At 40.5% G+C, this 15670-nt stretch overlaps 1 protein-coding gene across 1 annotated transcript; it reads left to right on the top strand.

Moving 5' to 3' along the window:
• The first annotated feature begins 800 nt into the window (after window positions 1-800).
• Window positions 801-12711, top strand: LOC131347515 (calpain-2 catalytic subunit-like). The gene is made up of 12 exons (XM_058381616.1): window positions 801-974; window positions 1158-1227; window positions 1948-2066; window positions 7089-7222; window positions 7350-7518; window positions 7638-7718; window positions 8014-8105; window positions 8254-8331; window positions 8582-8742; window positions 11432-11589; window positions 11736-11747; window positions 12520-12711. Exons 1-12 carry the CDS (start codon window positions 801-803, stop codon window positions 12709-12711), a joined length of 1440 nt encoding a protein of 479 aa, XP_058237599.1.
• The last annotated feature ends 2959 nt before the right edge of the window (window positions 12712-15670 follow it).

Raw genomic sequence — 15670 nt, 5'->3', positions numbered from 1 at the left:
GTGTTGCTGTACTTCCTGATGCAGAGTCTGAAGCACTTTTGTACGTCACTATGAATAATGGCGTCCACCAAATGCCTGAAGTATAAATGTAAAAAATCAGTAAAACATGATGGGCACACCTGAAGTTCTGCTGGCATGCAAGACCAGGATGAAACAAAATAACTTGCTTAAATCTAAGCACAAGACATTCCATTGTCCATTGACCATTAGGAAGCAAGAATGCACTGAAATAAAAATTATTACATTATTCCGATATAATGGATATATACAGGTTTCACCTTCAAGCAATTCTTGTGCTTGCACAATTTTCTGGTCCTAAAAAACATCCTGCTCATTGTGAAACTTTATGCTTTGTTTTGAAACATCATTACAGTTAAATGCTAGGTGTAACCAAATGTGGTGGAACAGTGGTTTGAGGAGGTAAAGAAATGTCTGACCTGCATGATGCAATATACCAAACTGACAGAAGATAAACGCCATAAACACCAACATGACCCATATGCTACAGTATTGAATCTTAGTTTTACCAGAAAAGTGCTTATCTACACTTGCTTGACTGCTTGACTAGGGGTAGGTTAATTTAGAAAAGCTGTTATTGCACACACACACACACACACACATCTATTCGAGACCCAGCAAAAAACAGATTGTTGTTGTTTTTTTTAATCTGTTCTGTTGTCTCCAAATTTCTCAATAAATCCACACCCCAGAGGAGGAGAAGCCATAAATATCTGATCCTCACTTTGACAATGACGCATTTCCAAACATCTTCTCACACGCTTCTCATCAGAAGCCGAAACATGTCTGCATCGAAGTACCTGAATCAGGACTACGAGGTCCTCCGGCGTCAGTGTCTGAAGGGAGGGAAGCTATTCTGCGATCCTTATTTCCCGGCAGCACCCGAGTCTCTGGGCTGTAATAAACTCGGACCCAATTCAGCCAAGGTCAAGGGGTTGGAATGGAAAAGACCTGGAGTAAGTGGTATTGAATTAATATGCAACTACTTTTTTTTTTTAATTTGGTGAATGATGAAAAATTATATTAAATACAGATTACAGAGTTATGTGGTGGGGCAACCCTTAAAAAAGTACATACATAATCACTTGATCCTACATACATTTTTGCCTGTTGTTGTTTTCTGTAAATATGTTTTGCAGGAGTTATGTCGCAAACCAAAGTTCATCACTGAGGGAGCCACACGTACTGATGTCTGTCAAGGAAAACTTGGTAAAAAATAAAACAAACAAACAAATAAATAAATGCACAAATTATTTAGGTCTACATTATTTAATTAGGACTGTAAAATAAAACACACCTTATGGCATTGTTTTCTTTCACCACACCTGACACACACACACACACACACACACAGGGGCGCGTGCCTATTATACAGATAGAATAAGCTTCCTGTTTTTTTTTATATAAATATAGAGTTTGTAACTCACTAAACAACTTTAAGTCTTTTACTGGGGAAAAGGAAACAATGATTGTGAATTTATTACAAAAGTCGTAAGCGTCCATGTGTCATTCACAAAAATAATGAATAAAAATTAATTAAAAAAAAACAAAAAACAAAGAAAAAAAAAAAATCTAATGATGCACGTAAAATAGGACGTTTCTAATGCGTTTAAATATCATACAATTACATGGTTTGACTTGCAAACATGAGTACAGTCAGTGCTGCTGATGAATGAATGAATGAATGAATAAGTAAGTAAATAAATAAAAAAAATAAATGATTGAGAAATGCTGTTACAGGAAAATCATTAATTTTATTAGATTGTTTTTTTTTTCTATATGTTTGGCTGTTTTTTCCCCCCTTGATTCTACTTATACTACAGCATTTCCCATATTTTAAGTCATCTCTTTTAATTTCATGAACCCACTAATAAAATGAGGTAATGGGAGTAAATAGCTAGTGGCTCAGCTGACCTTTGACCCTTCTAGGTGACTGCTGGTTGATGGCGTCTATTGCTGCCCTCACTCTGGACCAAGACATTCTCGCTCGTGTGATTTATCCTGAGCAGAACTTTAAGGATAATTATGCTGGCATCTTTCACTTTCGGGTAAATCGTACCGCTGTTTGGTTCAACTTTCAAATGTCAATTTCTGATTCAAAATTTAATTGTAAATTTTATCTGTCATGGACACAACCAGACCACATGTAGTGAAACACTTCAGGACTCTCTATGTCCTAAAAGTAGAAGTAAAACAAAAAAAAAATTGAAAACATCTAAGAATCGAATTTCAATTCAATTACAAATTTAAAAATTGCTAGTATAGGTGGGAAAGGGAAGAATTCAATTCAATTCAATTTTATTTGTATAGCACTTTTAATAATGAACATTGTCTCAAAGCAGCTTTACAGAACATAAGAAACAAAAAACATAGTGTAAACAATCATCCCTAGTGAGCAAGCCTGTGCCGAGTGTGGCAAGGAAAAACTCCCTTAGATGGTATGAGGAAGAAACCTTGAGAGGAACCAGACTCTAAAGGGATCCCATCCTCATTTGGGTGACACCGGAGAGTGTGATAAATTATTCTCTGTCCTTTCTGCAGTTATGTACAGTCTACAGTGTGATGTAGAATGTTAGTGTGTGTGTTAATTAGGAGGTTGTTGTCGTCCTCAAAGTCCACATAGGGCTGGCAGCGTTGCCTTGATATACCCAAATCCTCACGAAGCAGAATCCAGCTGAAGTTGGTCCACCTCTGGATGCCTCAGGATCCTCGCAGGGTTGGCCTCTGTCTACTGGAGCTGGCACAATCTCCAGATGCCTCGGGATGGGTAGAAAAACGAACAGGTAGAAAGGAATCAGCGTAGCTGCTGTTCCTATAATATTAGCAGAACTAGATGATAATGTACATTTGATCAGCTGTACTGGGGTACGAGGTTATGGGATGAATTATGTGTATGCCAGGCTAAAGAGATATGTCTACTTTTAAACCGGGAGACTGTGTCTGAGCCCCGAACACTGTCAGGAAGGCTATTCCAAAGTTTAGGAGCAAAATACAAAAACGCTCTACCCCCTTTTGTAGACTTTGTAGAATATTCTGGCAACTACCAGAGTTTTGTGATCTTAGAGAGCGTGGGAGCTAAACTATTTAGAGTCTTGTATGTAACTAGTGCTAGTTTGTAATCAATTCTAGACTTAACAGGTAGCCAGTGCAGGGATGATAATATTGGGGTTATATGATCATATTTTCTTGATCTGATAAGAACTCTGGTGCCTTCTGGACTAACTGTAGCTTGATTATTGAAGATGCAGGACAACCACCTAGTAATGCATTACAGTAGTCCAGGTCATGAATGCATGAACTAGCTTTTCTGCATCAGATACAGATAAAATGTTCCTAAGCTTGGCAATATTTCTAAGATGGAAGAAGGCTGTTTTTGTGATATTGGAAATATGATTTTAAAAGGATAAGTTGCTGTCTAATATTACGCCCAGGTCTTTCACCGTTGAGCTAGTAGTAACAGTACATCCTTCTAAATGCAAGCTGAATTGTGAGAGCTTCTGTGTACTGGTTTTTGGACCAATATGTAATATCTCTGTCTTATCAGAATTTAGTAATAGAAAATTATCGGTTATCCAATCTCTAATATCTTTAACACACTCAGTTAGTCTAGACAATTTAGATATTTCATCTGGTTTTGATGAAATATATAACTGGGTGTCATCGGCATAACAGTGGAAACTAATCCCATGCCTTCTAACGATGTCACCCAAGGGAAGCATGTATATTGAGAACAGCAGAACTGAGAAAACTAAAACATCCTTGTGGGACCCCGTATTTCACTGGCACTACACCGGACAGTTCTCCATTTAAATCTACAATGTGGTATCGATCAGACAGGTAGGATCTAAACCATTTTAATGCTTGTCCCTGAATACCTGTGTGATTTTGTGAGCGATCTACGAGAATGTTATGATCTGTAGTGTCGAATGCAGCACTAAGATCAAGTAAGACTAAAATTGAGATGCAGCCTTGGTCTGAAGCTAAAAACAAGACATTTGTGATTTTAACTAGTGCAGTTTCTGTACTATGATGGGGCCTGAAACCTGACTGAAATTCTTCAAAGATGTTGTTTTCCTGTAGGAAGGAGCATATATGAGCTGACACCACTTTTTCTAGTATTTTAGATATAAACGGAAGGTTTGAAATCGGTCTGTAATTTGTTATTTCATTAGGGTCTGATTTAGGATTTTTAAGATGAGGCTTAATGACTGCCAACTTGAGAAGTTTAGGGACATGACCTAAATGTAGCGAGACACACAATCGACATGGTGTTTAAGAGCAGTAACAACAGAGATAATCGGTGTGAGAAACACAAACAAACTGGCGATAGCCGGGCTAGCGGGATAGCGATGCTAATGGTCTAACCGGCTAGATGTGGGTGTTCTGGAAAACAATTAAAACTAGCGATATACAAAGCAATTCGAGTGAGTATATTATAGGATACTATCAGCTATATGTTCACCCTTCATAAGAAGGAAAAAAGTTATAATATAGGGCTGGATTGAAATCAAGAAATCGAGAATTTTAAATCAGCTTGGCGGAGCTCGGAAGATAGTATATTGAAAAATCTAAAATATGAAAATGTATATATTAGTGCCGATCAGTGGTAGATCACATATGGTTTGCCTTGAAGCAATAAGGAATTAACAGAAAATACTTTCTCTGGAAAAGGGTTAGAATTTTAGTTTAGTTCATGGCTGCTATGGAGTCTCAACTCAAGCTTTATTGTCATTCTGTTGTCTTTATTTGTCACATATACATAACAGTGAAAATTCTTTTTTTCACATAGCCCATCCTTAGGGGTTAGGGTCAGAGCACTGTGTCAGCCATGATACAGTGCTCTGGGAGTAGGGTGGGCTAGGGGCCTTGCTCAAGGGCCCAACAGCAGCAGCTTGGCGGTGCTGGGGCTTGAACTGCAATCTTTCAGTCAACGAACCAGAGCATAATCCACTTGAGCTACCACCACCCCATATACACAGTATACATAAGAATGAAATGTCGTTACTAATGGGCCAAGGTGCATATACTGTGAAACAGCAAGAGCAAACATAACAGAGTTACGGTGCAATGAATATGCGGTAGATGTGATAAATGTAAGGTTGAAATGTAAGTGCAGTGTCGAATGTGTATATTTTAAAAGAATGAGCGGATGTCTATAGTAAACAGTAAACAGCTAAAATACCTGAGTGCAGATGTCTGCAAATGTGCTACTATTTCCATATGCCTACTGAGTGACCATTAATGTCCATAGTGCACAGTTAAGGAGGTGGGAGCAAGGTGATGGGTGGCACCAGGGTATTTAGTGCTCTGACAACTTGGGGGAAGAAGCTCTTTCAGACCCTTGTAGTGTGGGTCCTGATGCTTCAGAACCTCCTGTCTGATTGGCAGGGGCTTGAACAGACTGTGGGAGTGGTGAGAGGGATCCTTCACAATGGCAGAGGCTGGTTATAGGGGATAGATGTTCTGGATAGAGGGGAGGGAAACACTTATGATTCTCTCAGCTGTCCTCACTATCAGCTGTGGAGTCTTGCGTTCTAAGGTTTTGCAGTTTCTGAACCATACAGTGATGCAGCTGGCAAGGACGCTCTCCACAGATCCTCTGTAGAAGGTGGTAAGGATTGGTGGAGGGAGGATGGCTCTCTTCAGAATCCTCAGGAAGTGAAGATGTTGTTGGGCCTTCTTCACTGTGGAGTTGGTGTTGGTAGTCCAGGTAAGGTCATCAGAAAGGTGTACACCAAGAAACCTGGTACTACTGACTTTCTCCATTACTGATCCACTGATGAGCAGAGGAGGGTGGTCACCCAACCCGTTCCTGAAGCCGCACACAGACTTGGGGGGCACCTGTGCTCAGTGTGATGGTGCCTGATGTCCTGCTGCTGATGCTCACTGACTGTGGTCTCTCTGTCAGGAAGTCTAGAATTCATTTGCAGAGTGGAGTGGAGTCCCAGTAGAGAGAGTTTCCTAACAGTTGCTGGGGGATGATTGTATTGAATGCTGAGATGAAGTCAACAAATAGCATTCTGACATATGTGTCCTTTGTGTCCAGATGTGAGAGAACAAAGTGCAGGGTGTAGGAGATAGCAGTGGAGCGGTTGGAACGGTATGCAAATTGGAGTGTGAATGTGACTGTGCCTCTTGACTAGACACACAAAGCACTTCATCATGATGGGAGTCACTGCTACTGGGCAGTAATAATTGAGACACCTCACCATTGACTACTTTGGCACCGAGATGATGGTGGTCTTTTTGAAGCTCACAGGGACCACAGCCTGGCTCAGGGAAATGTTGAAGATGTCTGTAAAGACACCTGCCAGCTGGTCAGCACAGTCTCTCAGCACTCTTCCTGGTGTAATATTCAGTCCTGCAGCTTTCCGTGGGTTGACTCTAGATAGTGTCCTCCTCACATCAGCTGTAGCCAGGAAGAACACCTGCTTCTCAGGGGTGGGCGTTGACTTGCATGCTCGTGTGAGCTTCATGTCAGGGAGATGGGTGTCACTGTTTTTGGTATGTGATGTGATTTTGTAGTCAGTTGGGGCATGAAACATGCATCTGGGGTCCTGAGGATCACAGAAGGGATTGTTAATTTTTTTGTGCGTACTGGTGTTTTGCTTTCTTGATGCCTTTGGAAAGCTGAGCCCTTGCTGACCAGAGAGGTCCTTCTACTTCCAACTTGAAGGCAGCATCCCTCTGTTTGAGCAGGGCATGGACCTCACCAGTCATCCACAACTTCTGCTTAGCACGTGTGATTATGTTTTTTCCATGTCTCAGGTGGTTACTGTGATCTATGTATGTGATGTTTCAGTATGATCCCAGTTGGTTGCAGGGATCAGTTGCTAAGGAGCCTCAGCTGGTTGATAGGGTGTCTCAGGTGGTTCTATACAGTTTCAAAATGATCCCACGAAAGGATTGCTCAGGCCGCACTTTTCCTTGCTGGACATTTTGGGAACCCAATCTGGAGCACTGCTACTTGCCAATCATAAGTTTAAACTATCCTAAAATGAAATTCTGTGTTTGTGGGCTTGGTACCTTCCAGGGTGAGTTCACATGCCTTGTGTTTGATTGCCTTCTAGCTGTGGCAGTACGGCGAGTGGGTAGACGTCGTTGTTGATGACAGGCTTCCCACCACTCAAGGAAAGCTGCTGTTTGTAAAATCAGAAGAACAAACTGAATTTTGGAGTCCACTCCTGGAGAAGGCTTTTGCTAAGTAAGTGTGTGTATTAGAATGTCAATTATCACAATTTATGGTTTGGATGATTTTTTAGACAAATGTAGGCTCTCAGTTAGTAATGCATAGAGAGGTCTCTGAAAGCTCCTATGTGTGTAATTTGAAGGGTAAACGGTTGCTATGAGAATCTCATTGGAGGTGTTGCCAGTGAAGCCAATGAGGATTTCACAGGAGGAATTGCAGAGCGCTACACTCTGAGCGAAGCCCCGCCGAACCTGTTTAACATCATGGAGAAAGCTCTGAGCCGGGGTTCTCTGCTCAGCACCTCCATTTCTGTATGTACTTTAGCAGCTTATTACCCAAAATGATTAAGAATAACTTTCATTACAGACGTTCAGACTGGAATAATACTATACCTGATCAATCCTTTTGAATTTTTTTGGTTTATTCACAGGCCAGCGATGACAGAAAAGAAGAACAGACCACAGATCATCTGGTGAAAACGCATACCTACTCCGTCATGGCAGCCCAGAAGGTCAGACACTGAAAAAACACACTTCCATCTATTTTCTGGCGCACTTATCCTACACAGGGTTGCGGGGAACCTCGAGTCTATCCCAGGGGCCATGGGGCACAAGGCAGAGGACACTCTGGACGGGGTGCCAACCCCTCACAGGGCATGATCACACACACAATCACAAAAGATGCCAGTCAGTTTACACCACTGAAACCTACATGCACACCTACTATAATCTACACTCACTAGACCATATACAAGGAACACCTATAAAAGATATACTGTATTAATGGTTCCATTTTTGCTGCTGTAGGTGCAAGTTAAGAAGAGTGATACTAAAGAGGTGGAATTGGTTCGTCTCAGAAATCCCTGGGGCCAGGTGGAGTGGAACGGTGCCTGGAGTGATGGTTAAGCTGTTGACTGATCATCATAAAATGATATAGTTTTAAAAGTACATTGTGAGTACGTTGTTATGCAATCAAACATTGTGTGTTTTAAAATCCAATAATTATTGTTTAAAGATTTGTTCTACTGGACAAAATCCATCTTGTTTCAGCTCCAAAGAGTGGGAACAAGTCTCACCAAAGGATAAGGCCAAGCTTAATTACTCAGCTGATGATGGAGAGTTCTGGTAAGGATGGGGCACTTATTTCACTTTCTTTACCACAGCTGGTCCACTTAAGTTGTGAAACTCTTTCACCAAGACAAAAGTTATCTTAAAATTAAAGTATCAGCTGCACTACACTGACAATGCATTCTCTGTGGAACACCTGTACATCTGTTCATTTATGTTATTTTTTAATCAATCAATCAAGAGAAGAGAAAAATTTCTCTCTCTCTCTCTCTCTCTCTCTCTCTCTCTCTCTCTCTCTCTCTCTCAGGATGGCATATGTAGACTACATTCAGCGTTATTCAAAGCTAGAGATTTGTAACTTGACTCCAGATTCTCCAAGCAATGACAGTCTGAGATGTTGGAACTCTTGCCAATTTGAGGGCTCATGGAAAAAAGGGACCTCTGCTGGTGGCTGCCTGAACTACCCAGGTGACTTACCAAGTTATCCTAATACCAGACTATACAGAATGTGGTAGTTAAGTGTATCTATTTTCACTTGGAAGATTAAGTCAGGACCACAGTCACACAGATGTCCTATAAATCTTTATATTAATAGTTCTGTATTCTGTTTACGTTGTTGACTTATGTCAATTGTTCCACTTCCCTTAGAAAGCAATTTCAGACCATTATTTTTAATAAGATTTTGTCAACTACCACTTCCCTTTGAAGCAATTTCTGACTGTTATATTTTTTGGCACTTGGGAGGCCGCATCTCTGTTTTATATCTGGGTGATATAGCCATCCCCAATAGGCCGGTTGTTAACAGCCCTGATCCTCTGGGGTGGGGGGTGGGTGCATTACATAGTACAATGGGGAGATGGAGTTCTTCAACCAGCTGCTAATGGGTGAGATTCATGGCCAATCCGGGGTCAACTAGGGCTGAGATGTTATGGGTTAGTTCAACATGGTTTCAATACAATTGCATGGGTTCAGGAAGAGAGGGGGCTTCTCTGTATGGGGCTGTATCCCGAGACTGGAACCTTGGGTGCTGATTACGGAGCAGATAGTCCAGATGGGGGAATAAGGTGATGTAGTCAGAGACAGCCATCTGTTTGTCCTTGCTCGCCATCTCCACCTGCAGTGCTGGGTTCAGTCCCTCCCTGTAGAGAGGTTTTAAGGCTGTATCGTTCCATCTGCTTTTGGCAGCTAACATACGGAACTTGACCACGTAGTCGGCAGCAGTGTTGACCCTCTGGCATAGTTGCAATAGTTACACTGACGGATCAACTGAAAGAAGTAAGGTGTGAGGAGGGATGACATGAAGGCAAGTTTTGTTGCATTGTCCTGGTACACCATTGGCTGGTATGTGAAAATGTCACACTGGCTTAGAAATCAGTGCCACTGGTCTGCTGCCCCAGGTAGGGACATGCATGTAGGTTCTGCTCTGGCTCGGCCTTGAACCTGTTGCGGTTGTCCGCCGGAAGCGGAAGAGGCCGGATCCTTGAGCAGAGAAGAAGGGGGGGCAATATCAGAGACTAGGCAGAAAATCGTAACGAGAAACGGTCCGGGTAATCCACAAAAAGTAATCCACAAAGAGAGAGTACAACGCTTAGTAAGTCCATCAGAGACAATACCTCGCATCATACCAGGTGAGCGCTGTCCTTTTACGTCTGAGTGGAAACGGAAGTGGATTAGAATTCGGGCGAGGCCTCCCTCTCGTGACCAGCTCTAGGAGGTGATGTGACAGCACCATTCTCATTTTGGTAGGTCGCTAAGACTTCCCCATGGTGAACAACCATGGCCTGGAGCTGGGAAACCTCCACTGTATTTGACATTGGCAAAATATTCTGTTGTGTGCCATCAGGACAAACAAAAACACAATACAAAATGGGTAAACCAAGAAACAGAAACTCGTGTGTTGGAGCACAATAAATACAGGCAGACAATAAATGGCTTGGCATGATAGCACAGACACTACCAATACTTTACGTGGTCGCAATGGTGGTGTCAGTATAAAAGACCGGAAGTGAACAGCTGAACCGGAAGTGGTTGGAATTATAGTGAGGCTGTTACAAATAATAACTCAAACAGCATTTTAAGCACAAAGCACCCTGACTCAGGGAGCCACACATTCACATATTAATTTAGGTTGTAGTTGAGATACACTACCAGTCAAAAGTTTGGACACAACCTAATGTCTTCTTTCCTGATGTTTATGTCTTTCTACATTGTAAAACAATGCTGAAGGCGGCCGAAATACACAATAATCTCATTTGAACAGTTGATGTTGAGATATGTCTGCTACTGATGCCCTGTAAAGCCTTCATAACGGCTCTAATCTGAGGTGCTGTTAATTGGTGATTTCTGAGGCTGGTAACTCTAAATGAACTTCAGCAGAGGTCAGTTTTGGTCTTGCTGTACTGGGATGGTCTTCATGTGAGCCAGTTTCATCATGGTGCTTGATGGGTTTTGCAAATGCACTTGACAATACTGTTCTTGCAAGAACTATTCCTGACCTTCGTGTCTTAAAATAACAACTGACTGTTTTTTGTCGTCATTACACATGGATTACTTAAGTCCATGTGTGTTATTTCATAGTCTCCAGTATTGCTCTAGAATGTAGAAAATAAATCCCTAAACAAAAAACACTGAATTAAAAGGTGTGTCCAAACTTTTGCCTGGTAGTGTACATCCTCACTTCCTGTTTGGTGGCTTCACTGTCAGATCTGCTGGTCCATTACAGGCAAACCTTATCAAGTATTTAAAATTCTTTGGACAACTTTTGGAGGTTTACTCTGTAAATGGCATTGAGGGCTACAACATCCAAAGATTCTTTGCAGTCAAACTCACCTGATTACTAAACACACACCTGGACTCCACATCACACAGTGTAAATACTCTGTTCTTTTACTCATTGTCATGTGGACGCTTTGTGTCCTTTTGCCAATCTTTACCATACCTTTCGAGATTGTTATAGTCTTTAATGGTTCATCTAGTTTTGTCTGCCCTTGTTGCGTACCCACATTTGCATCCTCAACTGTATCCTGACGCTAAAATCTATCAGTAGCTTGACACCATTAGCATTCAGGCAAAGCATTATAGCACTCGGTCTCACTGATGGCATAATTAGAATTTGTCTGTATGTATTTATTTATGTGTTTGTCCGTGGTTTCTGCAGCTACATTCAGCACAAACCCACAGTTTCAGGTGAAACTGGATATCGACAGTGAGGGCGATAACAAATGTTCAGTACTTGTGGCACTGATGCAGAAAGGTGCACGCCAAGCCAAACAAGAAGGAGTCAAAAACTACAGCATTGGCTTCTACATCTACAAGGTAACATCATCTTATCAAGAATTCTTTTTTCGTGAGAATGTTTAAGGAATGTTGATCAGTACACCTGGAAATTTTAAGTGAATCTAATCATTTCAAGCTATTCAGCATTATGATGGCATATTCTTTGGTGTGTGTTTTCCTTGCAGGTTCCAGATGAGGTGTGTATTGCAGATAGCAGTCTGAAGTAGCTGGTATACTGTGACAAGATCTTGAAGGCAGCCTCTGTTTCTCTCTACCTTCACACTACCTTTGTGACAAATACAGTATGGGGCTGAAACCTTCTAGATACTCCGGGAACATCCCATTCCAGAACCATCAGCATATTAATATGGAGCTGAACTCCAACTTATTGACACTAGTGTCAGGTGAAATGCCAGCAGTGTTCAGTCAGGGTCAAGCTGTTTATTTCTCCCACACCAGCCTCGGCATACCATGTCGTCATGGAGCTCACTTTGTGTACATTGGGTTTTGGGGCTCTACAGTAGGCAAATACATTCAATTGCAACTTTGTGGCTACAGTTTGAGGTAGAAGCACATGCGGGTGTTGTGTGGTGGTCAGGGGTTTACATGCTTTTGGTGCAGTAACAGAGAACCGATCCACCCATTAGCCAGACTGTACTTTATTGCACTGTTTCAATACATCAGCTGTAACCTACTGTGTATTGATGGCTTAGCAATATACAAACAAATGCACAAGCAAATGAATTTAGCTTGTTTTCATTTTTTTAAAGTGTTGCCATTCATGGAAATTTATTATATCCTAAAACCATTTTAGGACTTTATATAATGTAAACACATACCTCCCATCAACAACATGAGATTTTAAATATCCTTCTCAAATGTATTGTTATAAATTATCCGGACAATCATTTGACAGTGAACACATCCTGTGTGTTTATACAACATGTCACACTGTGTTGTGTGTTCCAGTATAAAGGAAAGCAGCACGTCCCCCTTGGACCTGATGATCTGCAGAATCCAGCAGCTCAGAGCTATTTCGTGGCAAAGCGGGAGGTGTGTCAACGCTTTGACCTTCCGCTTGCTGAATACGTCATCATTCCTGCCACTTTCAAACCGAATCAAGAGGCCGACTTCCTCTTGCGGGTGTTTTCTGAGAAATAGTCTGCCTGATACTTAATCAGTAATATCTATTTACCAATAAATATGTGCAAATGAATCAATAAATGCACAGAAATTAATCAATAAATAAATACAAATGAACACACATCAAACAATCAATATATGCAAATTAACTGCTATTTTATACACTTCTGTTATTAAAAAAAAAAAAAAAAGTCTTTAATTATTTCTTACTCTTTCGATAACTGCGAACCATCCACCGATTAGTATCGGCCACTTTATCACACTTTTCTCTCAGCATTGTTGATAAAACGACAGCAGCTGTTTATGTAAAATTACAATCATTGTTTTTGTGTTAAAGTTCCAATCAACTAATGACACTATATTACATTTTAGGTTGTTTTTTTTTTTTAAATAATTAGTCCTTTGGTGTGGACCCTAATTCAGCCACACTGCACATGCATAAGTTCATCTGAAAGCATATTTCATATTTCTTGGCAATCTTGGTAATGTTCCTGTCTCATAGTTGATAGGCAATAAGATTTGACAATAAGATCAATTAGGTGCTTTCTTTCACGTTATGGCGTTTCTACATGTTACTGGATTATAAGGGTGTTATTTTCTCTTACCTGGTTTCTCAATGTTGATTTATGGTTTTTGTGACTGTTTAAGACTTAAATAAAAATAAAAACTTACCTTAAGTTAGCTATACTTTCTTTTTTTCCCTGACTCTGTTTCTTAATCTTTTCTTAATTTAATGAATTTTTGTCATTTTCATCTTGACCATAACTGAGATCAAAATTAAGACAAGATTGTTCAGTTTGCGTGCTTATATAGGATATGAAGCCTATGAGGCCGTCACGTAATGAACTAATCATGTTTCCCGTACAGAAGCTATAGGATGTTGCACATGCACTGTCGATACAAAATGAACAAATCAATCTCATTGTTCACGAGTCATATTAAGGATTTGTTCAAAATAAACGAATCTTTCATGAACGGAACATCACTATTAGCAAAATGCTAATAGTGATGGGCTTTGGGTAGAATGGCATCCATAGCATCCGTGGCATCCATGAAGCTGTTCTGTTGGACCAACATATTTCCAAGGCTGCATTCTTACAGTAGTTTTAGCCTTTGGCTGAGATTATAAATGTGGCTCAGGGTGTTTAGGTGTCACATGACTACGTATCCAGTGACTCACTTTACTAAAACAGAGGACTAAAACACACGTTGTTATAATAAATCAGGGTTGTAACAGCAGCCATTATGCCACTTAATTGGTTTAATTCTAAGTTAGCTGTTGCATGTCATTGCCTGTCATTAATAATTAATTGATTTCTAAGCAAAGTACACAGGATCATTATGCAGTGTGGTAGTTTTGTGTTATCTAGTATTTGTATAATATATAGATATTAGTCAACTCTTAACAATGCAAGTAAAAGCAAGTAAAGAAAAAGTAACTGCATTGGGTCAGAAGGTTATTCTGGAACCATACACAATACTTTTTCATACATCAAATCATCTGATCTCCACAAGAAAGGAAACCCAACACAAGTTATCCAAAGGTACAAGTTATCCATCACCTGCTGTCAGAGTTCTAACCGATGGCCTTTTCCACTTCACCGTTATGGTCTTTTGAGGAATATCCTCCCAGCTGGTTGTATCGTAGAAAGTACGACAGCACATGGGCTATGTTGGACATCTTGACACAAGCTTGGTCCCTGGTGCTAGTCTTCAAAAAGTGTGGTAAAGAGTGTTTGCTTCTCCATGCAGTTTGGCAGAGCTGATGCTGAGGTGGTGGACAGTGGCTGAATGACCGCTCCTATCACATCCTCATATTAAACCCTACTGATTAAGAATGGGATGCCATTAAAGTTCATTCGCATGGAAATGCAGTTCCAAAACTTTTGGCAATACAGTGTATGTATGGCAGAAGTATTGTTCGTTTGTTGCAAATTTTATTAATAATCAGTGAAATAATTGAATCAAAAATGGATTTAATTTCTATGTTGTTTTGAATATTTTATTCAAGCAGAAATCCACTTGAGGCACAGCAAGAACAAATGGTTTATGTTTTTTTTCTGTTCTCTAGAATATTTGTGAAATTCTCAGGAATTCACACACTACGGGAGGAGAAACTCAATAACTGCTCCTCAGTTAGACAACGACGCTTTTCCCAACATTTTCTTACACAGGTCTCATCACAGACAGAAACATGTCTGCATCGAAGTACCTGAAACAGGCGTCAATGTCTGTAGGAAGGGAAGCTATTCTGCGATTCCTTATTTCCCGGCAGAGCCCAGGTCTCTGGGCTATAATAAACTCAGACCCAATTCAGCCAGTACCAAGGGGGTAGAATGGAAAAGACCTTGAGTAAGTGGTTTTGAATTAATACACATCTAATGCAGGTAATCTGCCATCTTGCGCATTAACTGCAATCATGGGCGTCGCTAGGCCATTTTTAGGGGGGCTTTAGCAGAGCAAGGATCAGAGGACAAGTGTGTGTGTGTGTGTGTGTGTGATCAGGAAGACTCTCATTTGGCTTGTTCAGTTCTCAAATGTTATACACATCTATGCAATACAGTGGAATGCTGCAATTATTTAGTCTGTTAGTAACGTTTATTTTATTTTATTTATTAATTTTAATTTTATACTCTCATTGGGGGCTAAACCCCCCCTTAAATGAAAATCCTAGAATCGTCCCTGGCTGAAATAGTACAACACTATGGGTGCATGTCAAGTTCTGCTGGCATGCAAGACCAGATGAAAGTCAAGAACTTGCCTAAATCTAAGCACAATGACATTCCAATCACCACCAGGAAGCCTCTTTACTCATTAAGTTTCTCCACTTTATTTAAGCACTTCTTTAATAGTCACCCATCTGGGAACATATTTGTGGCAGCCTGGGAAATCGCTTCACATGCCTTTTGATTTGATTTCCTGTAGCATGTACAAAATTGGATTTAAAGCAAAAACGCATATAAATAAAATTATTACA

This window comes from Hemibagrus wyckioides, linkage group LG27 (assembly GCF_019097595.1).
Source record: "Hemibagrus wyckioides isolate EC202008001 linkage group LG27, SWU_Hwy_1.0, whole genome shotgun sequence".
Classification (NCBI taxonomy): Eukaryota; Metazoa; Chordata; class Actinopteri; order Siluriformes; family Bagridae; genus Hemibagrus; species Hemibagrus wyckioides.
Note: the sequence above shows the minus strand (reverse complement) of the source record. Positions and strands in the feature narration are given on the sequence as shown.